Source organism: Muscardinus avellanarius (genome assembly GCF_963383645.1).
Source record: "Muscardinus avellanarius genome assembly, chromosome: 11".
Lineage (NCBI taxonomy): Eukaryota > Metazoa > Chordata > Mammalia > Rodentia > Gliridae > Muscardinus > Muscardinus avellanarius.
This window is the reverse complement of record NC_137797.1, coordinates 5,122,637-5,147,097: the sequence shown is the minus strand read 5'-3', so window position 1 is coordinate 5,147,097 and position 24,461 is coordinate 5,122,637. Positions and strand designations below refer to the sequence as shown.

Below are 24,461 nucleotides of genomic sequence, written 5' to 3'. Positions count from 1 at the left end.
CCTAGGACTGCGCCCGCCGGGCGGGGCAGCAGCAGGGGGGCGGGGAGCCACCGCCAGGCTTTTCAAGTTAAGAGGCTGCGATGCTCAGCCTAGTAATACTGACAGGCAGGCTCTGGAGCAGCGCGGGGAGCACCAGGCCCCGGGCCCCAGCGGGTCCCGCGAGGGCAGCAGAGGAGGGCTACCCCGATCTGCTGCCCACGCCTACCCAATGGCTCAACCCAGCTACCCTACCACTCAGCTAGCTGTGGTGGCCAGTCTGCCGCGGCCTCCCTTTCCTGTGGCCGGCGTGAGGCCATGGAGAGAGACGACTGAAGCCCGCAGCCCTGAGACAGGTGAGGCTGGGGCTCAACCGCCCCACCTGCCCCTGCGTCCCGAGCAGTGGGGCACAGGCTCTCAGATACGTGTCTGGCTCTTTCCTCAGTCTTCCTGTCTGGTTTTATTTTGTCTGAAATTCATAGTTTTTATGAATTAAGGCCGAGAGAACCCCCAGGTCATGTGAACAGGGTCCCAGTAACTTCCGTGGGCATAAAGGCAGGTCCCTGGGGTCAGTTGTGGCCCTGGGGGTGCTGGAGGGTGGAACGCATGGTGGTAGCCAAGGGCTTGGTCCAGGGCCCAGCCAGTAGTGGGGCAGGGCTGGTGGCTGTCATGGCAACCTGGAGCATCTGCTCGCCCTGTATCAGTCTGAGGAGGGCCCGGAGGCGGTCCAGCGATGACTGGGTGCCCCTCTGGCGGGCCAGCAGGCTTGTCTTAAGCTCCAAGCACTTCTGTCAGGAGGAGAAGGTCAGAGAGAAGGTCTCAGAATTGAATTTTGCAGGTATCCTGGGATAGCAGCCCTGCCCACCCTCCAAAGCCTTTATCCTCCACCACAGAGTTCTGAAGCAGGCAGAGGGCCTCACAAAACCCAGGCAGCAGAGAATTAAACAGCAGCCAGACCCACAGGAGAAGTGTGCTTTAGAACGTGCAGCTAGAAGAAGCAGGCTCCTGCGCAGCTCCCCAGAACCTCTGCCTTGCCAGCCACACCGCCAGCAACACCATCACCACCACACCACTACCATTATCATACAATACCACCATCACCACCACCACACCTACCCTGCCATCACAACCATACCACCACCACTGTATCACCCATCACGACACCATCACAACCACCATAATGCCGCCACCACCACCACCACCATCACATCCCCATCACCACCACTACCACAGCATCACCGTCACTCCCATGACCACCACCACCATCACCATCGCCACACCACCATCGCCGACACACCATGGCCATTGCCACAACAGCCATCATCATCATCATCAGCAGCAGCAGCAGCCATCAATCACCACCACCTCTCATCACACCGCCACCATCGCCACGTCACAGTCACCACCATCACATCCACCACATCGCTTCATTACCTTAACGCCACCATGAACGTCACCACCACCACCTCAACCATCACCAGCATCCCCATAACACTCATGACCACCACCACCACCACCATCATCACCTCCATCACCATCACATTAACGTTCTCACCACCACCACCACCGCCTCGCCACCTTCACGCCATCACTACCATCACCATCGTCACCACCGCCACAGTCATCGCCATCACCACCCTGTCACCGTCACCACTGCCTTGCTTCTCAGCACCGCACAGAGGACGGCGACGTTCTCCTTACACTTAGAGAAGGCTGGGCTCGCCAAGGTCACAGAGCCAGGGGCAGGCTGCACAGGCCCCGCCGGGGACGCCGGGGACGCCGCGGCCCGTCTCCCTCCTGAGCTCGACCGGGCAGCGAGCCCCAGGTCTCCACACAGGCACCGCAGGCGGCCCGAGCCCACGCACCTTCACGGCCGAGGCCAGCTGCCGGTCCCGCGCCTCCAGCTGTCGGTGCTCGCCCTGCAGCTCGCTGCCCCGCCGCAGCAGCTTCTGCTTCTCCTCTTCTTTGACTAGGAGAGAGGGACCAGACCCCGCCGGTGACAGGTGAGCAGGCTCGGAGGAGCCCGGGATACGGCAGGGAGCGAGGCTCGCCCTTCCTCCTGCAGGGTCGGTGGCTGGCGGGCACTGGGCCTGGAGATGGTCTGCCCACATGTCCCCACCCATCTCCCACGGGTCCTGGAGGCCAGTGGGGCGCCCTTCTGCACCCCAGGGTGCCTTACCGGTCTTGTGGGTGACGTAGGAGTGCACAATGGCCAGCATCCCGGTCCAGGGCACACCCTCATCTTTCTTTAAGGCCTGGTGGGCAGGCAGGGAGATGAGAAGGCTGCCGGGCCCTGGGGCCTGCCAGGACCACACTCCGGCTGTGCGGCTAGGGACACGCTCCCTGCCTCAGCCCCATGGTCCCCGCCTGTGACTGTGGTGTTGGCCACACCGGCCTGGATCACAGAGGCTGCTCCGTGAGAACAGATCCATGAGGGCCACAGCTGGACGCCCCACATTCCCAGGACAGCTTCCCGTGACAAAGGGTTCTGGGCATAAATGTCAGCTGTGCTGAGACAGCCCTGGGTAATCCAGCCACTGCTCTGGAGGAGGGGATCGCCCAGGACACTCGAGCGGGATGTGGGGAGGGGAGGGCGCCCACACCTTCTGCTGGCACTTAGGGCACAGCCACACGCCCTTGGGCGCCGTCCTGAGGGGCGGGTCCAGGCAGCCGAGGTGGTAGGCCCCCTGGCAGGCGCCGCACAGCTGCAGGTTGGCTCCCCGCCTGCAGATGGCGCACTGCTCATCCTGGGCAATCTCGCTCTGGAAGAGAAGGCAAGGCAGCTCAGCCGGGCGGGCCGCGCACCGGGCACAGGGAGGGCCCAGGGCGACAGTGCAGGGACAGGCGTGGCCCCCAGGAGGAGGCCTGGTCACCTGCTGGGCAGGATTCCAGGGCACCAGCCAGGGGCTGGGGCACTGAGTACCAGCCCACATGACATGGTCCTGGTACCATGATTCTTCCACAGCTAGACCAGGAGTCAGGGGTGGGCATGCAAAGGGGTTCCTTGTACCCCAGGAGACTACCCCTTGGGCCCCTGGCCTACATGAGTCACACAGCCATCTACATGCCTGCCACCTGGATACCAAGGCTGCCCTGTGCGCACTGGAGGGCCAGACGGATAGGATAGAGCCTGCCAGAGCCAGCTGGAAATGGCCCCCACAGGGGCCTCGGTGCCCTCCAGGGACAGGGTTCCTTCCCAGCCAGCTGCAGCGTGAGCAATCTGTGTGCCAGTAGGGAGGGCCCTTCATGAGCTCCCCCCACCAGGACGCGTCTCCTTACTCGGGGCTCAATAGAGCCCCCCACTTCAGGACACCCATCTGGAATGGCCACACAAGGACCTGGATACTAGCCACGCCCACAAAGGAAGACACAGCACCCACAAACGGAGAGCCCTCAGCTCAGTGCCAGGGCCAGGGAGGGAAAGGCGCTTGCTTGGGGTCACAGAGCACACTGGAGATGGCCAGGACCCGCACCTGAGACTCCGGCCAACGCCCCTCCAGAGCTGTGGGCCTTGGCGTGAAGCTTCAGCTTGGGGCCCCGTCCCACGTCCACCTGGGCCAGGCACCAGATGTGTGTGGACACACTGCCAGGCGCACTGGCACCTACACACGGCAGCAGGGCCCAGCCAGAGTGGCCTGGCCAGTACGAGCTTGTAGGCACCAGGAAACTCATCCAGAATTCAGCCCCAGACTGCGTAGAGAACACCGCGCCTGGGAGTGATCGGCCAGTGTCCTGGGAGCTGGGACGCGGTGTGCGTGGATGGGTGGGCAGAGAGGACCAGCTCTGCCCTGGGTCACAGAGCAAGGCCGGGCAGAGCCAGCTTGGAGACCAGCAGGTGCCTGGCACTGTCTGCTTCCAGTGGGGCCTCCAGTGCCAGCAGCATCCCTGTACCCTCAGGACTGGGCAGGAACAGAAATCAGGCTCCCTGCAGTGGGGATGGAGCTGACCCTTACCAGGAGGGCCGCAGCCTGGACTGTGCTGACCCCGCCCCCTGGTGTGTGAGACAAGGCACGTACCTGCCAGCAGGGCTCCTCGTTGGCTAGCACAGGGAGGAAGGGGGAACAGGTTAGTGGGCACCAGAGGAGCACAGGTCAGGACCAGAGGCCCTGAGGCCTGGCATGGCGGAGCTCTCACCCGAGGGCATGATGGGAGTATCACAAAGTCTGCTGATGCCCCAGTCCTTACCCAGAGCATGACAAGAGGAAGGGTCTCTGCCCTGGCTGCAGCCAGGACCTATACAGCGCAGGCTCGGCATGGCCCAGCTGGCAGGGAGCCGGCCCCCCAGGTCCCCTTTGCAGGGAACTGTTCCTAGCTCTTCTTTGTCGGAACCCATCCTCGTTCTAGCAAATGATGTCAAACCACACTTCCATGACCACAGAAATGGTTTTCCTTTCACGTCTGGCTCAGCCCCACGCGCCAGTGCCTGGGCTCACAGTGCCCACGTCCAGTCCGTCAGCAGCTCCCCCTGGAGGAGCAGGCAGCTGCAGCCCGTCTACAGATCAGAGCGCCAAGGCTCAGCAACGTCCTGAAGGCTGAAAGCCACACCTGCTGGTATGGTTTGGATAAGAAATGGCCTCCAGCAAAGCTCAGGTACTAAGGCAGCCAGGTCCTGAGGTCCTGAGGTCCTGAGGTGGGGTCCCTGGGGCGTGGCGCTGGGACCCCTCCTCCCGCTCTCCATCTCCTGGCCACTGTGAGCTGAGCAGCTTTTCCTCGGCCACACCCGAAGGCCCTGCGCCACTTTCCGCCTTAGGGCGTGCTGGCCACGGACTGAGCTCTGACGCCAGGAGCCCAATGAAGCTTTCTTCCTCTAGGTGGTGCTTGTCAGGCGCTGTGCTCACAGCGACGGGAAACTAACACACCTGCTCTAGGACTAGCCACGGTCTGCAGCTGAAGAGCAAGCAAGCCTGCTGGGGTGTCTACATGGGGTGTCTCCCCTGGGCTCCGGCAGTGGGGCAAGGGGCAGAGGACGCAAAAGCCTGCTGCAATCCCAGACACTGCCCTCAGAGCCGGGCCCCTGCTGCAGAGCGGGGTGGAGAGCCAGACCTCCCATGGCTGGCCTGGCACAGAGGGTGGTAAAGGTGAGGGCTGAGGGCCCACCCAGCCTGGGGTCAGCAGCGGCCCAGGAGGAGATGCAGCAAGGGCTCGGGCACAGGCCACAGATGTCGGCACCAGGAGGGACGGAGAGGCCCCCACGTCACCCTGTGGTGGGTGTGTCCCGCCAGAGCAGCCTGGTTCTCTGCTCAGGACCCCAGCAACAGGGCAGAGACCTGTGTGCCCTGGCTACTGACTGCTCACAGCCTAATTCCCCACCTGTCAGGTGGAGGCCACTCCCCCAGGCCTCCTTCCCTAGGAACACTGAAGAGAGTCCATGGCCGCAGGGGCCTTGAGCGCCATGACACCCTGCCCCAGGCCGCTGGGAGAGCGCGGCCAGGCTGGGACTCACCTCGCGCTGTGAGGAACAGGGGGGTGTTGAGATAGCTGGAGGCCAGCCGCTTTCTCTGTAGGGACAGAAAACAAAACACAGGGACCCATGGCCCGGGCTCTCCTCGGCCACCGCCCTGCCGGGCCCCCCAGGGGACGTGGCTGGAGCAGAGACCAGGGGACCCGGAGGCACCTTCTCTGCTTCAGGGTGCGTCTCACGTGAGAGGGGCGCGCCGGGGTCCCAAGCAGCGAGGGCCAGTAGCAGAGATAACCTCACACCCCCGCCCGCCCCCCTCTCCTTCCTCAGCCAGTCCCGGGTCCAGAGGGGAAACTGGGGTACGGATTGGGCCCCCGAAAGCTGCATTTCTTGGCGCGCCCAAAGCCCCGGAGTTGTGGAGGCTGCTTTGTGTTCTGGAAAGGTGGCCTCGGTCCCAGCTTCGGCGACCACACAGGCCACAGGGTCTGGACCCTGTGGTCCCGAGTGGCTTGGAGGATAGTTCTAGAACTGTGACTGGCCCTAGGCCTGAATCTGCACACGCTCAGGCTGTGTGGGGGCCAAAGAGGAGCCACGGGGAGGGCTGCCCGTCCAAGGTCCAGGTTTATGGGGCTTCACGCTAGACATCTGTGGCGGCTAATGGGCCGCTCCAGTGCCGGCCAGACTTAGGAGTCTAGGGTAAGCTTCTGCCTGCGGGGCAGTGGGCAATCTTACTTCATGAATACATCAAAGAGAACAGGGCCTTGACCAGATACAATATTTTTAAACAACTCTCATGGAAGATTCCAGTGTCTGGGGACAGGGCTTGCTCCAGAGGCCCCAGAGGATACGCAGGATGAAGGTGCACACAGGGTGCATCCTGGGAGCGGGGCAGGTAGGGTCAACACAGAGGAAAGTGGGCGGGCTGGTGAGCCCGAGGACGCACGTCCTCCCTGGCCAGGAGGACCACAAGCCCAGAACCGAGCGCCCACGGGAGAGCCCTCCGTTCTAGTTGAGTTCATGGCCACAAGACATGGATTCAGGCCATGCCTGGATCTGCCCCGGGTCCTGGAGTGCTGAGACGGCTTCTCTTGACCCCTGGCAGACCCTGCAGGGCTGGAGCCCGGACCGTGCCACCCACTGGCCTTTGGGGAGATGGCATCGGGATCTGAACCTGAGAATTGGGGGCTTGGACTTCATTCTAGGTCCCCCTGGGCACAGGGTCCTGGAAGGGGGCAAGGTGCTCCGGCAGACCTTGGGCCCGCCCCGGTCTTCACCTCGTCTAGCTGTGTGGACGCCGGGGGTGCCTGGCTGGACGGGATTTGGATGAGCACTTCCTGGCTTGGAAGTTACCTTTCCAAGTCCTATTTGACCTGTTTCAGGGCCACAGGGCTGGGGGCCGGGTGCTGCCCACCAGCACCCCAGGGGATACACGGGGAAGCAGAGTTTGGAGCCAGGGTGCTACCCAGGAAGGAGGGCGCTTGCTTTTCTGCCAGAGGGGCAGTGCACCTAGCAGGTGGGGTGCAGGCTCAAGGCAGACCAGAGGGTGTCAGGTGGTCCTGGGCTCCTGTTGCCACCCAGAGGACCTACAGCTGAGTCACAGCCCCCTCCAGACCCTCCTTCCAGGAAGGGATGGCCCTCTCCATGGGAGCAGGGGAGGAAGAGCTAGCCGTGCCTGGGCTGCCCGCTCTGGGCTTCTCTTTAGGGCCTCCTCTCCAGGCCACACGTGCCCTGAGCCTCTCCCAGGCAGGAGCAGCCCCGCCAGCTCAGGAAGCCCAGCACCATCATGTCTAAGGCGCTCGCAGGGCAGCTTCTACAAGGAAAGCCATGGACACAGTCATCCCTGCATCTCCCCTCAACAATTCTGACCCGGGGGGAGGGAGCATTCACGGCCACCAGAACCCCACTGCCGCCCAGTGCGCACGCCCCGAGTCCCGGCCGCGGGCCCCACCTCGGCCTCCAGAAGGCCGCTGTAGGCGGGATTGGCCGTGCTTCTCCGCTTCCGCTCGTGCCGCTTGCTCTGGATTTCTGGAAGGCACAGGCACAGTAGTTCAGGCCCTTCCTGCCCGGAATCCACACACTTCCTCCCCGGCCCAAGCACGCTGGCCCTCCCGCCCGGCCGCGCTCCCTACGTGGGAACATGGTTTTCCTCAGAGAGGTCTGTGGAGCACGGAGAGCCAGAGGGTTTCTCTGGTGGCCTGTCTCCTTTAGTCCTTATTTTGGTACCGAACCCAGGGGCATTCTACCTCTGAGCTACATCCCGGCCCTTTTCCCTCCTTCCTTCCTTTCTATTTTTTTGTGGTACTGGGGATGGAACCCAGGGGCATTCTACCTCTGAGCTACACCCCCAGTCCTATTTTTTATTCTTTATTTTGAAACAAGGTCTCACTGAGTTGCAAAGGGCCTCACTAAGTAGTACTTGAGGCTATCTGTGAGCCACGATCCTCCCATCTCAGCCTCCCAAATGCTGGGATTATAAGCGTGCGCCACCACGCCCGGCTTATTTCTTAGTTTGATACAAGGTCCCACTAGACTCTTGCTGAGACGCTTGCTAAGTTGCTGAGGCTGGTCTTGAACCTTCAATCTTCCTGCCTCAGCCTCCCAAGAACTGGGATTACAGGCGTGTACCACCATGCCGGCCTGGCTTGTCTTTGGTGACAACTACCCACCCTCCGGCACTTGGAGTGGACCTCCCAGAAGGAAGTTCCCACCCGGATGCTGCCCTCTGCTGCCCACATCCTGAGACCAGCTGCTTCTGCCTGAGGCCCATCCCGCCCTCCCGCCTCCGCAGCTGGCCCCTGCGCTGCCGCCTTACCTTCCAGGTGTTCTGTGGTGACCAGGCCTAGCGCTACCATGAAGGCAATTTTCTGTGGGAAAGAAAGGACAGGCTGTCAACCCATACTTGCCCCTCTGCAGGCCCGGCCTCCCGGCTACAGTGCCAGGTGCCAAGCGCGTGCCCCGGAAACACCGGCTCACCACAGGGCAACCTGCTGGGTTCCCTGCAAACGCTGGAAAACACACAAGCGCAGGCTGGCGCGGCCACACATCCACACCACGGGCCCTTCCTGGTTTATTTCTATTTGATTTACCAATAACCAATCGCACACCCAGGAACCCACTGACCAGTCCATCCAGCTCCTCCTCATGACCGGCCGTCTTGGCCCTGGTATTCCATCCGGCCAACCTGAGCTTAGTAATTACCATTTTCTTGTGTTTTTCTATACACGTATATGCTTTCATCACCTATTTACGTATTCCCAAACGTGACAGTACTCGAGTTTGGCCTGGTTTTTTCCTTTACAAACAGCCCACGTTATACGCTGGGCGTGGTGGCGCACACCTGTAATCCCCGCGCTTGGGAGGCGGAGACAGGAGGATCGCGCAGGTTCGAAGTCAGCCGCGCTGGCTTAAGAGACCCTGTTTCCAAATAAAAATATAAAAAATAGGTCTGGGAGTGTAGTCCAGAGGTAGAAGGGCTTCCAGGAACCCCAGTACCACCAAAAAAAAAAAAAAACAAAAAACAGCCCACATTATGCCCAGCGCCCTGGGTGTCTCTTCAAAGCCCGTCCCCACGTGTGATCTTCCTGTCAGGTCAACTTCCCTTGTGTGGACAGGACAGAGACCACAGGTAAGATCATTCGCGGCACAGGAGATGGCAGCCATGCCTGTGAGACACGATGTTAGCGGAGCCGTGTAGAGCTGTGGAGCCAGCGTCCCGGGCTGGCCGTGAGCTCGGGACGCCCAGCCCAAGTCCCGCAGACACCAGGCTATGGGGCCCTGGCACCGGACGCAGGCGGGCAAACCGCAGGGCTCGGCACTTGCCAAAATGATGGACAAAAACGTTTCTCCCTCTGGGTATATCTTGTGAGCATGTTTGACCAATTTTCCTATTTTTGTGTGTGAACTGGGGGTGGAACCCAGGGACATTGTACCTCCAAGCTACACCCCCAGCCCTACTTTTAGTCTTTTCATTTCTGAAACAGGGTCTTGCTGAGTTACAAAGGGCCTGGTAGCCGAGGCTGTCTGTGAACCGCGATCCTCTGGTCTCAGCCTCCAGAATGCTGGGATTACAAGCGTGCCTGCCACGCCCGGCTTATTTTACCAATTTTCTATCTTTGACCGCTGACTTCACTTTGGGGGTGGCTTATTTATTTATTTCATGAGCTTTAGATCGCTAGGAAGTCGTGAGACGAGTCGAGAAGTCCCATCCATCCACGCTCAGTCCCATCGTCAACTGGTACATTCGTCCTAACTGAAACCCAACGTCGATGCCCAATTGCCCACTGAGGCCCGGACTTTATTTGGACTGTTTTGTTGTTTTTTTTCAGTACTGGGGATGGAACCCAGGGACACTGTACCTCCAAGTTACACCCCCAGCCCTATTTTTTATTCTTTATTTTAAAACAGGGTCTCAAAATAGTAGAGTTGCAAAGGGCCTCTCTAAGTAGCTGAGACTGGCCGTGAACCCGGGATCCTCCCGTCTCAGCCTCCCAAGTGCTGGGATTACAAGTGTGCGACACCACGCCCAGGTGACCGCTTTAGTTTTTACTTCCTGCCTTTCTCCTGTCCCAGGATCCCATGTGACATTCAGCCATCACATCTCCCGGGGTCTCCTAGGCGGTGGCCTACACGTCCCCTCCGTGGCTGCATGGGCACTGCCACCCGTCCTGAGCCTCAGCTCCCTCACTGCACCGCAGTGAGTCCTGCTGCAAAACCCAGGCCGCCCTGCAATTCCACCGACTGCAGGCCCGGGGCCCCAGCACACCGCAGGCCTGCCTGCCCGGCCTCGCCCTTCTGCTGCGTCCCTCTGTCCCCTTTGTTGTCTATGTATTCCTACAGCCGCCGCCTCCAGTCGCCCCGCACCCAGGAGGCACGTGCGGGACAGCGGAGGGCGCAGGCGCGGAAGCCGGGGACCTGGCGCGCTCCAGGCCCTACCGTGAGCCTCGGCCACTCCCCCGCTGCTCAGGACTTGGCTTGCCCTGCCTGGATTAGGGGCCTCGTCTCCCCGCCACAGGGACTGCGTGGGTGGACAGGACAGCTGTGCAAATGGCGTCCAGCATGTTCCCAGCGGGTGTGTAAGCACGGACCCTGTGCTCATGGTCCTGAGAAGCCACGACTTTTCTAGTTGTGACCAGAGCAACAGGCAGGTGTCCAGGAGGTTCAAGCCGGGCAAGCCCTAGCTCTCACTAGGAAGGGAGGGAAGGTCCTGCCGGGAGGATCTGACCCAAGGCACAGGAGGAGCGGAACACTCCAGCAGGTCCACACTGCCTCCCAAGAACCAAGAACCGCTGACTCCAGGGAAGGGCCCGCGGTGCGTATGCACAGCACGTTAAAACAAAGTAAGGGGGAAGAACGGAGGAGGAATGGGAGAACGTGGAGCCAGAGGGGCCCAGACCGCAGGCCACGGGCCGCACAGTCCTCCCCTGGATCCAGATCCCTCATCCCAAGCCCGAGGGCTGCTTAACAGAATGGCGTTATAATCCCAGGATGTGGGAGGCTGACACAGGACGATCGCAGGTGTAAGGCCAGCCTCGGCAACCTAGAGAGCCCTCAGCTACTGAGCAAGAGACCCTGCTTAAAAATAACAAAACAGGGCTGGGGTGTAGCTCAGTGGAAGAGAGCCCTGGTCCTCTCCCATTATACTCTCACGCACACACACACGGTGTTAAGGGTGCATTATACCTACACACGTCCTCTGGTGTGCTTTCAATCACCTCTCCACGACTTACGTTCCCAATACAACGTAAATGATTGTTAATACCGCGTTGTTTAGGGAGCAAAGATAAGAAAAAAAATGCCCACATGTTTGGGGCAGACACACAGTCCAAGCCTAACCACACAGCCCGGGAACAGACCGGAGGTGGAGGCTGCTGAACGAGGCCAGCCGGGGCAGGAGCAGCCGCGGGGGCTGAGCCCGCCTGCTCAGAGCGGCCTCTGCGCCTGGCAAGCTCAGGCTCTGTCTTTGAAACCTCCTGGAATCCTTGTCCTTTGGAATTGGAGAGTGAACCCAGGGGCTTTTGCTTCTGTGCTACGCCCCCAGCCCTAATTTCTTATTCTTTATTTTGAAACAGGGTCTCACCGAGTTGCAAAGGGCCTCACTAAGTAGTAGCTGAGACTGTCTGCGAACCATGATCCTCCTGTCTTGGCCTCTCAAATGTTGGGGTTACAAGTGTGCAGCACCATGCCCGGCTCGATTTTGTATTTTCAAGCATAGTTTCAGTAAGTTGCTGAGGCTGACCGCAAACCTGGGATCCTTCTGTCTCAGCCCTCCTTATAGGTGGGCACCACTGTGCCTGGCTTTGGCCCTCTTTAAAAAAAAATAATAAACTCCAACAAGGGGTTTCACACCAGGGTATGTCCCAATAGCAAATCCTACTTAAATGTTAACAGTGTTTACACTAATTGCGTAGTTAGATGTAATTATCCTAATTGTAAAAGCACACGATGACTGACAAAGGCACACTCTTGAGAGCACAAAGAATCCGCCAGGGACTCTTTCCAAGTGGCATGGACAGCGAACCTCAAGGGAGGACAGGGAGCCTCGGGCAGCAAGCCAGCCCGGGCCCGCCATGGGCACCGCGGGGTCGACATGGCCGCGGGACAGGAGGGCCCTCAGCCCGAGGCAGCTGGGGCCTGCGCCACAGAGGGAGACCTGGTTTACACCACACCGCAGCCTCGCCGTGACAACCCTGACGTGGGGTCTGGCTGCGAATCACTCAGGACCCTCCAGCAGCCTTCCCGATCCCGCTCACAGACAAGGACCCGGGCAGCACCTACCACACCGGGCGGGGAAGCAGGGCTGGTGGGACCGTCCCCCGTGGGTCTTGCCACCCTGCCCAGCCCCTGGCCTGCAGCAGAGCCTAGCTGGGCCTCCCGCGGACGTCCTACCTCGGGGCTCTCCTGGCTGGCAGGCCGGTCCTCTGTCCTGGTAGCCTGGGCTTCCTGAGACGGCTCCTCTGTGGGCGGCCGCGGCTCTGCTGAGCTCTCGGGCTGCGTCTGCACTTGAGGTTGAAGGATAATGACCTAGAAGATGGGGTGCAGGGGTGAGAGACAGAGGTGGAGGGCCAAGGAGGGAGGGAGGGCCTGGGAGGCTCAGGGGCACCGAGATGCCCAGTGCCCAGGGCCTGTGGGCAGAGGACCCGGGTTTAGGAAGCATGAAACTCTAGGCCCACTGCCCAGCTGTGTGGCCTTTGGGAGGCCACTCTTCCTCTTTAAGCCTCTGTTTTCTCGTGGATTAACCTTGAACACCCACACCCAGGCAGTTATGAAGGCCCAGGACAGCCTCCAGAAGCTGGAGCTCAAACAGAGGTAAACTGAGGCCAGGGCTCAGAGGCTTCCCTGCCTGCGCAGCAGGTTAGGAAGCTCAAGGGCCTGGATGCTCTGGTCGGCCTGGTGCACCCAGGCCACTGTGTCTGAAACTAGGGGACAGAGGGGGCCATGGCCTGCTTCCACACTGGCCCAAGGGTTCGGAGATCGGGGAGCTTCGGAGCCCACTCAGCCTGTCTAGAGCTCCGCCAGCCTCTCTGGGTGGGGCCTCCTCCTGTACTGCTCGGTTTCATTCGTTTATCTTGGACAGGGAATTGGAGGAAAAAGACTGTTTGTCTTTCATTGATCCCAGAAGAGAATTCACCAGGACAGCCAGCCAGGACCTGGCTCGGGCCAGAAACGACTTGTCTTTGTTTCTCTAAGAACACTCAGTGACTTTCTAGTGACTTTGAGGCTGCTAAGCACAAACTCAAAATGCAGTTTGCTTTTCTGTGGGATTCATGAAAACCCTTTGTTCTTCGTATAACATTTTTAAAACCCCAAAGTCAAGCTGGGCGTGGTGGCACACGGTTGTAATCCCAGCATTTGGGAGGCTGAGACCAGAGGATCATGGTTCGTGGACAGCCTCAGCTACTACTTAGTGAGGCCCTGTTTCAAGATAAAGAATTAAAAAATCGGGCTGGGGGTGTTGCTCGGAGGTAGAGTGCCCCTGCGTTCCACCCCCAGTGCCGCCAGGACAAAAACAAACTCAAAAGTCTATGGGAAAAGATATGCTCCACTTGATGTTCAAGGGAAGATACATGTTAAGCTCTCCTGAAAAAATAAAAAGGGGGGGGGCAATTATCTTTAGCTGCCCAGCAGAGACAGGACACCCAGAGACCTGGGGAGAGGCCTCGGCTCTGTGACTGAGAATTCAGTGCTCAAAAAACAGGCACCTGCCGGGCGTGGTGGCACACGCTTGTAATCCCTGCGCCTGGGAGACGGAGACAGGAGGATCGCGCAGGTTCAAAGCCAGCCGCGCTGGTTCCAAATAAAATATAAAATAGGTCTGGGAGTGTAGCCCAGAGGTAGAAGGGCTCCATCCCCAGTACCACCACCAAAAACAAACAAAATAAACCAGGCACCTGCTTCACCGATTAGCGCAAACTGAGCAGTGTCCACAATGCGCACACCAAGTGCTGGCGTGGCTGCGCTGAACGTCTCCCTGCACCCAGCCTGGACCGGGCTCCCTGCTGTGCAGCCCCGCACCCCGGCTGTCACTGACCAAGGCCCAGGACAGCTTTCAGCTTGGGGGGGTCCTTCCAGGTCTCCACGGTGCGGGGCGGGCCCAGAAGCACAATCCTCCCAGAGTATATAAACGATGCAAGGACATAAGGTCACGGGACGGGGAAACATCGACATTTGGGCTGGGAAAATGGAAACTGACAGGACCCGAGCAAGAGCTGTGCCACCTCGGGAGGGTCGAGGGAAGGAGGCCTGGAAGGCTGAGTGGCCTGGGCACGGAGCTAGGGCACAGGGAGAGCGCCTCGGCCTCAGGTTCAAACCGTGGCAAGAAATCGCAGGGCATTTCCACCAGGCACCTGGGATGCAGAAGCGCCCTGACACCGGTGCCACCAGCAGAGGACCGTGAGCGCCGGGCTCTCCTGCAGCCGGGCACGACGACACACAGTCGAGAGCTGATTACTCCCCCGATAACGGGCCGCAGCAACTGAGCAATCACATACACGATTCATTCTTTCATTCATACTGAAGATCGAACCCAGGGGCATTCTACCTCTGAGCTAACCCCCCAAGTCCTTTTTTTATTTTGAAACAGGATCTTGCTAAGTTGCTGAGGCTAGCCTCAAACCTCTGATCTTCCGGTCTCAGCCTCCCAAGTACTAGGATTACAAGTGAATGTAATCACGTCCTGCTTGGACCAATTACTGTCTTTCCACTGGCATTTTTTTTTTCTCCCAGTACTGAGGATGAAACTCAGGGACATTCTACCTCCAAGCTATACCCCAGCCTTATTTTATATTCTTTATTTTGAAACAGGGTCTCACTAAGTTGCAAGGGCCTCACTAAGTAGTATAGCTGAGGCTGTCCCTGAACCATGATCCTCCTGTCTCAGCCTCCCAAATGCTGGGAGTCCAAGTGTGCACCACCACACCCAACTACCACTTCTTTTAAACACACAATCTGCTAGTGCCCTCATGGGTTCCTACACTGATCTGTGCAGTTGATAGCTTACGCACACCAGGCGGGCTGTGGCACCCCGCCCACCACCTCGGCGACCGCACCTCCATTCATCCGCACCACCCACTCCCTCAGTCATGGGGTGTGCCCATGCACCGCTCCCCTCCACACCAAATCGTTCTTGCTGCATCTCCATCCTCACCCCCTGACCACCAGCCTCTCTGCTACCCAGGCTCCTGTTGCTTGCTCCTAGGGTGTCCCCAGGCCGCGCGGCACCCACCTTGCTGTCGGCACTGAGGAGCAGGGGCTGCACTTTGACGGAGTCGCCGACCACGGGCACGGCGGCGCTGGGGGAGGTGGAGATGACGGCGTAGGCCACGCCGGCGCTGCTCAGGGCCGAGGTGATGGCGGCGGGCGCGGCGAGGGCCTGGGGCTGGCTGCTGGCCGTTGGCACATGGCTGACGGTGTTGTTGGCGGTGGGGAGGGCTGGGCTGGGGTTCTTAATGCTGACCACAGTGGCTTTCTGGAATGCAGGGGGCTGCTTGGGCGGCCGATCCCTGCCCGGGGTGACGGGGAGGCTATCTGGAATCAGAGTCTTTGGCCTAACCTGGGAGAAAGGGACAGGTGCGTGGTGAGACACGGACACACATGGACACAGAGGGCCAGCGAGGGCCAGCCGTGAGCACAACCAGCCCGGAGACCTGCCCAGGGCTCACCTGCCCTCGGTCCCTGCCTCCTCGCTCGGGCCTGCCCTGGCCACTGGCAGCCCTGGGGGAGCCGCTCAAGACTGGGCACCTTGGATGCAGGAGGCCTTTGCGTCCCCCCACCTCAGCACACGGGGCCTGCCCTCCCCTGCTAGAGGCCTTGCCATAGCCGGGCAGGGTGCCCAGCTGTGCTTGGGGACCAATATAGGAACCCCCAAAGGCTCCCACGGGCCTCTCCATGTCCCTGCCTCAGTTTCTCCCCCTGCACCCTACTCGTGGGTGCTTTCTCTCTGGCATTTGCCTCCCCTTTCTTCCTGTAGCATCTTCCCAGCATGAGGGGGGAGTTTCAAGCAGCCCCTCCTCCAGGGAGTCTTCTCGGAACCCCACCCCGGGGTGCGATGGACTGCCTCCGAGACCTGACCCTGAGTACCCGCCACACAGAGCCTCCTCGCAGAACCAGCCCCCTGGTTCAGCTGCTCCCTTGAGACTCTCAGCATGGATGAGGGTCCAGGCAGCTGCCTCGCGGTGCCCTGGAGCCAGGGGCATCTGTCCACCCCCACAGCCAGGACAGGACGGTCATCTCTGTGCCCATGGCCCCTGGGCAGGGATGGTGCGTATAGCAAGTGCTCAAAGCCGAGTGACCGATGCTAAGGTCAGTAGTCACTGGGTGCTTGCTGCGCCCCAGACACGGCATCAGCGCCGAGGCCCCTCTGGGTCAGCGATAAGCAGGTGCTGCGGGAGCAGCCTCGGCCTGGAGGGCCAAGGAGCCGGGTGACTCCAGAACCTGGAGCCTGTGGGGCGTGGCCTAGACCACGGCACCTTCCGCACCACATACAAGTGAGTCACCTCGGCTACCCTCCAACAGCCAAAAACAACCACCAGGTCGTGACTCAGAACAGAAGTTAACCACTCAAGAAACTGCTTGTGAGGCGCGTGGGCAGTTTCTGCTCTGTTCTAGTCTAGCCTAGCTATGCCATTAAAAAAAAAAAAAATTCAGGTCATGATCCACTAAACTGATCTTGTAATATTTCTCTCCCTCCTCTTTCTTTTTGTACTGGGGATTGAACCCAGCGGCATTCTACTCTGAGCTAGACCCCAGACTGATTTTATTTCTTATTTGGAAACAAGGTCTCGCTAGTTTGATATGAGTCTCTATGTGGTAAGGCTGTCCTACAACCTGCAACTCTCCTGTCTCGGCCTCCCGAGCGCTAGAATTACAAGCGTGCACCACCGTGCTCCGCTTGGTCTCAAAATTTCTCGCTGCGTACACAGCCGTATTCCACACCACGAAAAGCCTGGTGCAGTGTGTCATGGGAAGGGAGGAGGAGGAGGGCCACAGGGCGGAGCTGCGAGCTGGGGACGGCCTGGCCCGGGCCGCGGGATGCTTACCTGAGGTAGCACTGGCGCTCCTTGCCCGGCCAACCTCTGCAAGGAGCTGACCTGAGGACCCGTGACAGGCACTGCGGTGATGGCGCCCGAAGCCTGCAAGACACAGAGGCCCTGAGCTGGGGCTGGCCCGCACACAGCAAATTCCATACTATCACTGTTTGTAATCACAAGAGTCATCTTTAAGAAAGTTGGGGGACCAGAGAAAGGATGCCACTGACCAGAAATCACGCTACCTTGCACATAAGCTTTTGTGTGGGGTTCTGGGCATGGAACCCAGGGGCATTCTACCTCTGCGCTCCATCCCAGCCCTTTTTATTTTGAAACAGAATAAGTTACTGCATGCTGGACTCAAATCTGTGCTGCTCCTGTCTCAGCCTCCCAAGTACCCAAGCTTCCTTTTTTAAGTTTTCATATGGTTAGACAGAACTTTGTAACCTGTTTTTCCATTTTTATGCAGGACACACACATGAGATTCTTTTTTTTTTTTTTTTTTTTTTTTGGTGGTACCGGGTGTGGAATCCAGGGGCATTTTACCTCTGAACTATACCCCTAGCCCCACCCCCACAAAATATGTGTGTGTGTGTGTGTGTGTGTGTGTGTGTGTGTTACTGGGGTTCCTGGAAACCCTTTTCCAGGCTACACTCCCAGACCTATTTTTATATATTTTTTAATTTGGAAACAGGGTCTCCTAAGCCAGCGTGGCTGGCTTCGAACCTGCGCAATCCTCCTGTCTCCGCCTCCCAAGCGCAGGGATTACAAGCGTGTGCCACCATACCCGGCCCTAGCCCTATTTTTTATTCTTTGAGACAGGATCTCACTGAGTTGCAGAGGACCTCACTAAGTAGCTAGTTGAGGCTGTCCTCGAACCGTGATCCTCCTGTCTCAGCTTCCCAAATGTTGGGATTACAAACATGTGCCACCATGCCCGGCACACACATGAGATCTTCGGATGCCACTGTAATAGCTACGGAGTCTTTCATAAGGCAGACATGAGAGTATTTCCTTAATCCCACTCTGCTCCCTGCACTCAGGAGCTTCAGTATTAATCCCACTCCTCCAATTGATAAGCATTGCTGTAGGTCTATCCCTGTGGATAAAGTCACTGCCATAAAACAGAGTATTTTCCTAGAAAAGAGTCTGAAAACAGGAATTAATGAGTCAAAACATAGGAAAGTTTTTCAGGTCTCAGATCTCAGCGCGGGGAGTGACCAGAGAGCACAGCCTTTGAACCCAGCACCCCATGTGGGACTCTCCGGCATGTGACGGATGACCAACACAGCACAGGTGGATACTGGGGTGGGGAGATAAGAGGGGATATCCTTCAGGGACTCTGGGCCCACACAAGTACAGCCTATGTGTTTTGGGGTGCCTACCTCTATGTTCTCCTTCTGTGGGAACCACCACTATCCAAGACCCTGGTGGCGGAACAATTCTACATGGCCATGTTTGTACCCCATGAATCTGCCTGACTGGGCAGAGGCACCCCTTTCTCAGAGCCAGCCAAACCATCGGTGGCCAGCAACCAGTAAGATTCTCTCTTACATTCAGATGTAAAACGTCTTCACAGAATGTTAGCAAATCAATTCCAACAACAATGGAAAGGACAATACAGCAAGAGCAAGCTGAACCTATCCCAGCAGGCAAAGCCACAACATCCGTGGAAAACCAGTTGATGTAATTCCCTGTAAGGACACTGAAGAAGAAAGAGGCCGAGAAAGATGTTAGGACCAATAAATGAGGTCAGCAAGACTGTGGGATACAAGAACAACATACAGAAAGCAACTGTATCTTTAAAAAAGTTATACCCCATTTGCAGGAGCATTAAAAAAAAAAAAAAAAAACAAGATTCAAGGATAAGTCCAACAATAGCCATGAGACTTATACACTAAAAACTTCCAAATACCACTGAGAGACCTAACTAATGAAAGAGATATACTATATCCATGGATCAGAAGGCTCCATTTTGTTAAACTGTCAAGTCTCCTCAAGTGGAACTAGAGATTTAAAACCACCCCAATCAAAATTATTTTTTAAGGAATTGACAGTTTGAACACACATACAGAATCATAAGACTTAAATACCCCAAACAACTCTTAAGCAAACAGAAACAATGACTATAGAAAGGGAAAGACTGATACCACCTTAGGTTGCAATCTGCTATGAAGTCACAGGAGTCACATTCTGGTGAAACTTGCATAAAGATGCAAAAGTAGATTACGTTGGAAGAGGCCCAACCAGACACGCGCACACACGCGCACACACGCGCACACGCACACACGCACGCACACGCAGTCAATTAATCTGAACTACAGCCAAACATATGGAGTTAATTTTCTGCAAAGACTGAAAAGACTATTTGGTACAATACAGTCTCCTCCAAGGGTGTTGAAACAAGGAGAGACTTGTATTCTAAAAACAGAACAGAACTTCAATTCATACCTCACACCATAAAAAAAGTAAATAACAGCTGGGCATGGCGGTACATGCTGTAATCCTAGTACCTGAGTGCAGCCAGCCTCAGTAACTTAGCAAGGCCCCCTCATAACTTAATGAGATTCTGTTTCAAAATAAAAAAGTCAGGCATGGTGGTCCATGCCTGTAATTTCAGTAGTTGGGAGGCTGAGACAGGAGGACTGCAGGTTCAAAGCCAGCCTCAGCAAGTCAGTGAGGTTCTCAGAAACCTACTGAGACCCTATTTCCAAATAAGAAATACAAAATAGGGCTGGGGGAGTAGCTTGGAGGTAGAATACCCCTGGGTTCAATCCCCAGTATCACAAGGGGAAAATAAAAGACTTGTATCTAGAACCCAGGAAATAACTCTAAAATTCAACCTGAAAACAAATGACACTTTTTAAAAAATGAAAACAAAAACAGATATTCACTAAAGAAGAAATACAGAAGCCGGACGTGGTGGCTCACACTTGTAATCCCAGCATTCGGGAGGCTGAGACCGGAGGATCATGGTTTGCGGACTGCCTCAGCTACTTAGTGAGGCCCTGTCTCAAAATAAAGAATAAAAAATAGGGCAGGGGGTGTAGCTCAGAGGTCGAATGCCCTGGGTTCCACCTCCAGACCAGCAAAAAACAAAAAACAAAACAAACAAAAATAGAGATAATACAGCAATTACATAAACTAGACATCATTCAGTATTTGCAAAGGACTATTTATTTTTCATAATTTAATTACCACAAGATACCACCACACATCTACTCAGATGGCTAAAATAAAAAAGGCCGACCAAATCAAGTGTTGGTAAGGATGGAGAGCAACTAGAACTCTCTTCAGCTACCGCTGGGGACAACCACTTTGGAAGACAGTAGTATTACTATATGTCAATTATACTTCAACAAAGCCGTTAAAAATAAATTCCCAGAAGGGCATGGTGCACGCTCGTAATCCCAATACTTGGGAGGCTGAGTTAGGAGGATCGCGGGTTTGCAGATGGCTCAGCAACTTACTGAGACCCTCTGCAACTTAGTGAGACCTTTTTCCAAAAAAGAATTTTAAAAAATAGGGCTGGGGGTGTAGCTCGGAGGTAGAATGCCCCTGGGTTCCATGCCCAGTACTGCAAAAAAAATTAAAAATCCCTTCCCTATTTCCCCCTCATCCAGTATCTGCCCATCCCTAGAATGAGCAGATCTACCCCCAAAGGGCTGGTCAGAGGGCTTCCGGCCCCGCGAGCCGCGGAGCCGCTTCTCTGCTTCTGCTCCCCTCTCTGCTGCCCACCCTGAAGTTCAAAGCTCAGAGAGGCGCGCGTCCTTCGAGCTGGCGCTGGCCTCTTGGCCTGGCCAAGTCACCTCTGCTGAGCTGGAACTCACTCGGGCGCCGGTGTGAGTGGCGCTTGATTCACGGCGTGGAGAGCACGGAGACCAGACTGGGCTGCGCACGGAGGAGGCTTCTGTCCCCACGCTCCTCCCCTGGGCACTTCTTTGGCTCTCCTGTGTGTCTTGTGAGCACAGCACCAGTGTTCTGAGCCTTTATTTCTTTTCTTTACTTTTTTTTTTTTTGGGGGGGGGTACTGGGGATGGAACCCAGGGGCATTCTACCTTCAAGCTACACCCCAGCCCTATTTTTTATTCTTTACTTTTTTTTTTTTTTGGTGGTACTGGGGGTGGAACCCAGAGTCTTTCTACCTCCAGACTATATTCCCAGACCCATTTTTTTCTATTTTATTTGGAAACAGGGTCTCACTAAGTTGCTGAGAGCCTCACTAAGTAGCTGAGGCTGGCGATCCTCCTGTCTCAGCCTCCCAAGTGCGGGGATAACAAGCCTGCGCCACCACGCCCAGCTTTTATTCTTTATTTTAAAACAGCTGAAGCTGTCCTCAAACCATGATCCTCCTGCCTGAGACTCCCAAATGCTGGGATTACAAGCGTGCGCCACCACGCCCGGCGGGCTTGAGCCTTGATTTCTGATCAGGGCTGGCCCTCTTTCCTGACTTGGGACACGGTGACCCCCGTCCACCCACTCAGAGAGGGACAAAGCGGGAAGCCAGGGTAGGGCTGGAGCTGCGGAGCCCAGGGGCAGCCAAGACAGGAGAGCTGCTTCCGCCTCGTGCTCAGTACTCAGTTACCAAGAAAGAAACACAGCCACGTCAGGGATCGCGGCGCGCACCTGCAGCTCATGGCTCCAACAGCACCGCCGCCTGCTGCTAACTCACCTGCAGACTCTCAATTGAAGTAGCACTGGACTGCAACCCCCCCCACAGCTGTGTGGGTGCCGCCGCCTAGGCACCCGCAGCTCTTTAGGGTGCACCTGCTGTGGGGTGCCTCTGAACGCAGACTCCCCTGCGCCTTGGGAATCCAGGGCCGCACGCCAGGCCCCAGGGACCTGACGATTCCGAATCCAAGCACAGTCCCCGAGCGGGGCCCCTCCCCAGCACGGTTCCCCAGCAAGGTGGGTTTCCTCCCGGGGGGGGCCCAGTGCCCTTCCAGGGACTGTCTGCCCCTCCCCCTGAAGGCTCACCGGCTTGGGGTGTTCCCCACTCGATCTCCGTCTCTCTCTGCTCCAGGGCCTACCCGCCAAGTGCGCTCTTTCACGTCCTTAAAAACCTCTCATTAACAAGCTGAAGAGACATTTTCTCCAGCGAGGCTAACCTTTCTGCTGCGCCTCGAAATTTATCGATAGCAGCAGCAACAATCAACTCAGAGGTCGTTTCTCGAGCACCAGATCGTTTACGGCCACGCTTTCATCAAGATGAACGACTTCCGATGACTGCCTTTACAGCTCTGAGCATTTTAATAAGGAAAAAAAGGCTCATAAAAGTCAAAGATAACTTCCCAGTCCCCTGCATTAACTGAGCCCCGCGGGCAGCCCAGAAACACAGGAGACAGGTGCCGGCGCTGTGTTCTCCCAGGGCAAAGCCGCTCACAGCTTCGGAAACCCGCCTTCGGAGACAGAGAGGAGTGAGACAGATCCTGGACCTGTCACCGCCACGCGAGGCCACCCAGGGCTCGTCACTGGTGCGCTCATCCACAGGCACGCGAGGACCAACATGGCTTCAGCCCCGGGACGCTCACCAATGGGGCTTCTAGGACAGCAAGAGCAGGGTCCTGAGTTCCTGCTCCTCCAGTGGGTCACCATCCGGGACAGCCCTCGCTGAGCTGACGAGGGCCAGGACCCTGGCTTCTCACAGCCACAGCGTGCCCGCCTCTGCCCAGCTGAGAGAGGAGTGGGCAGGCAGCTCACAGGAAGGTGGCCTCCCTGTCTCCCCTTAGGCCCGCCGAGGCGCTGTGCACACAGCCACCGAGTATGGACATTTCATTGCTTCTGGGGCTGCAATTTTCCTCGCATCTTTCCAGAGTCATCGTGATGTGCAGCCAAGATAACAAGCAGGCCCTAACATCAAAAGTGCTAATAAATACTAATAGAACATTAGCACCACATTCGCTGTCGTGTGGGACCAGCTTATTATTCACAGATGAAACCCAACCGCTGCCTTTACACTGTCTGGAGCGAACGCGCCCCTCCTGCTCTGCTGCTGCTGGCAGCCGGGTGCTCGGCACCTCGGAAACCTTGCTTCTGCTCCCTCAAGCCCGAGCCTCCACTAACCCCAACTTGTCCATAAGGAGCCGTCGGGGGCCAGCTGGACCTCGTATGAAAACCCAGAGAAACACTGGCCTCTCCAGTCGACGGGGTCACGGCCACGGAGGGCGCAGCCCAGCAATGGCAGTGGGAAGAGACCATCTGGCTGACGCGTGCATTCTGACCCCCTGATCGTCCATCTCCAGAGCAGGATTGTATAAGCGCTGCCTTCTCCGTCACAGGCTCAGAGGGGAGGGCAGGAGGCCTCTGGCCCAGAGTACGTTAAAAGCTCCCCTTAGAAGCGTGGTGGCCCACACTTATAATCCCAGCACTGGGGAGGCAGAGACCAGAGGATCACGGTTCACAGACAGCCTCAGCTACTTAATGAGGCCCTTCGCAACTCAGTGAGACCGTGTTTCAAAAATTCAAAGACGAAAAATAAGGCTGGGGGTGTAGATAGGAGGTACAACACCACAAGAAGAAACAAACATGCTCCCAGGAAGAACACACAACCACTGCATCAAGAGAGGAAGAGCAGGGCGCCCTGCTGACCTGAGGGCCCAGCTGCTGCTGGGAAGCCGTGGTCAACAGACATGAAGACCAGCAAGCCCAGCCTGCCGTTCCCCTTCTGATCGCACGCCCGGTGACCTTGCGCAGGGCGCAGGGGCGCCTGCATCTGGGAAGGCTGGGAGCAGCAGGACCATCCCTGGGCCGGGGAATGGGCTGCGGCCAGAGTGAGCCAGGCCGGGTCACGTCATCAGGAGGTCGAACCCCGGTGGCCATGCATGCCCCACCTGGTACTCCCTGGTAGTGAGCCCTGCAGGACCACGTGTGGGGTAGCAACATGTAGCCATGCATGGTACAAAACCAGGGGAGAGGCAGGGAGGGGCGCAGAGGACACCCATTCCTTCCATTAATGATTTAGCCCTTGGGAAAAACGGTCAGAAGCAATTTGACAAAAGGCCCATGCTATTCACTTGGGTGGAGAGCATACGGAGGTGTATTATCATTCCCTTTGCACATTTTATAATTACAAAATAAGCTCAAAAGCAGGCAGAGGCACAGCTCTGTAGAGAGCAGGGAACAGGGAGGCATCCAGGAAGAGGTGGGGTCTGAGCTGGGCCTGGAAAGCCATCCTGGAAGGTTCCCAGAAGCAGTCAGGGGCTCTGGGAACTGCGGTGACACCTTAGCAGGTCAGCGGGCCAGGCTGCAGCGGCTGAGTGCAAGCCGGGCAGGGCCTTCCGGGCAGGCAGCAGTGGGCTCTTGCTGGACGCTGGCCGGATGCTCACGGCTCCAGGGAGGAGCACGGCAGGGAGCACGCATGCTCCACCATGGAGCTGACGGTGTGTGGGCCTCCATGTCTTGTCCTACCTGCTTTCTCCTGGGAGGCTGGGAGGAGCCCAGAGCAGGGCAGCTCCCGAGAGTCCACAAGGTGAACCATGGGATGAGGACATGTGGCTGCTGTGGCCTGCAGTCCTGGTGACCCTGACCCAGCCCTGGCCGGCTGCAGCAGGATGCCCAGACACTTA

General features: G+C 57.4%; 1 protein-coding gene across 1 annotated transcript; it reads right to left on the bottom strand.

Annotated features, from left to right (window-relative positions):
• Nucleotides 1-545: 545 nt before the first annotated feature.
• PHF21B (PHD finger protein 21B) lies at nt 546-17,055 on the bottom strand (the record flags this gene model as incomplete). The annotated part of the gene is made up of 11 exons (XM_080704760.1): nt 546-764; nt 1,842-1,945; nt 2,156-2,231; nt 2,580-2,738; nt 3,993-4,015; nt 5,420-5,474; nt 7,323-7,399; nt 8,187-8,238; nt 12,260-12,394; nt 15,096-15,422; nt 16,909-17,055. The coding sequence occupies 11 exons, from the start codon at nt 17,053-17,055 to the stop codon at nt 546-548; spliced, it is 1,374 nt and encodes a 457-aa protein (XP_080560886.1).
• Nucleotides 17,056-24,461: the final 7,406 nt, after the last annotated feature.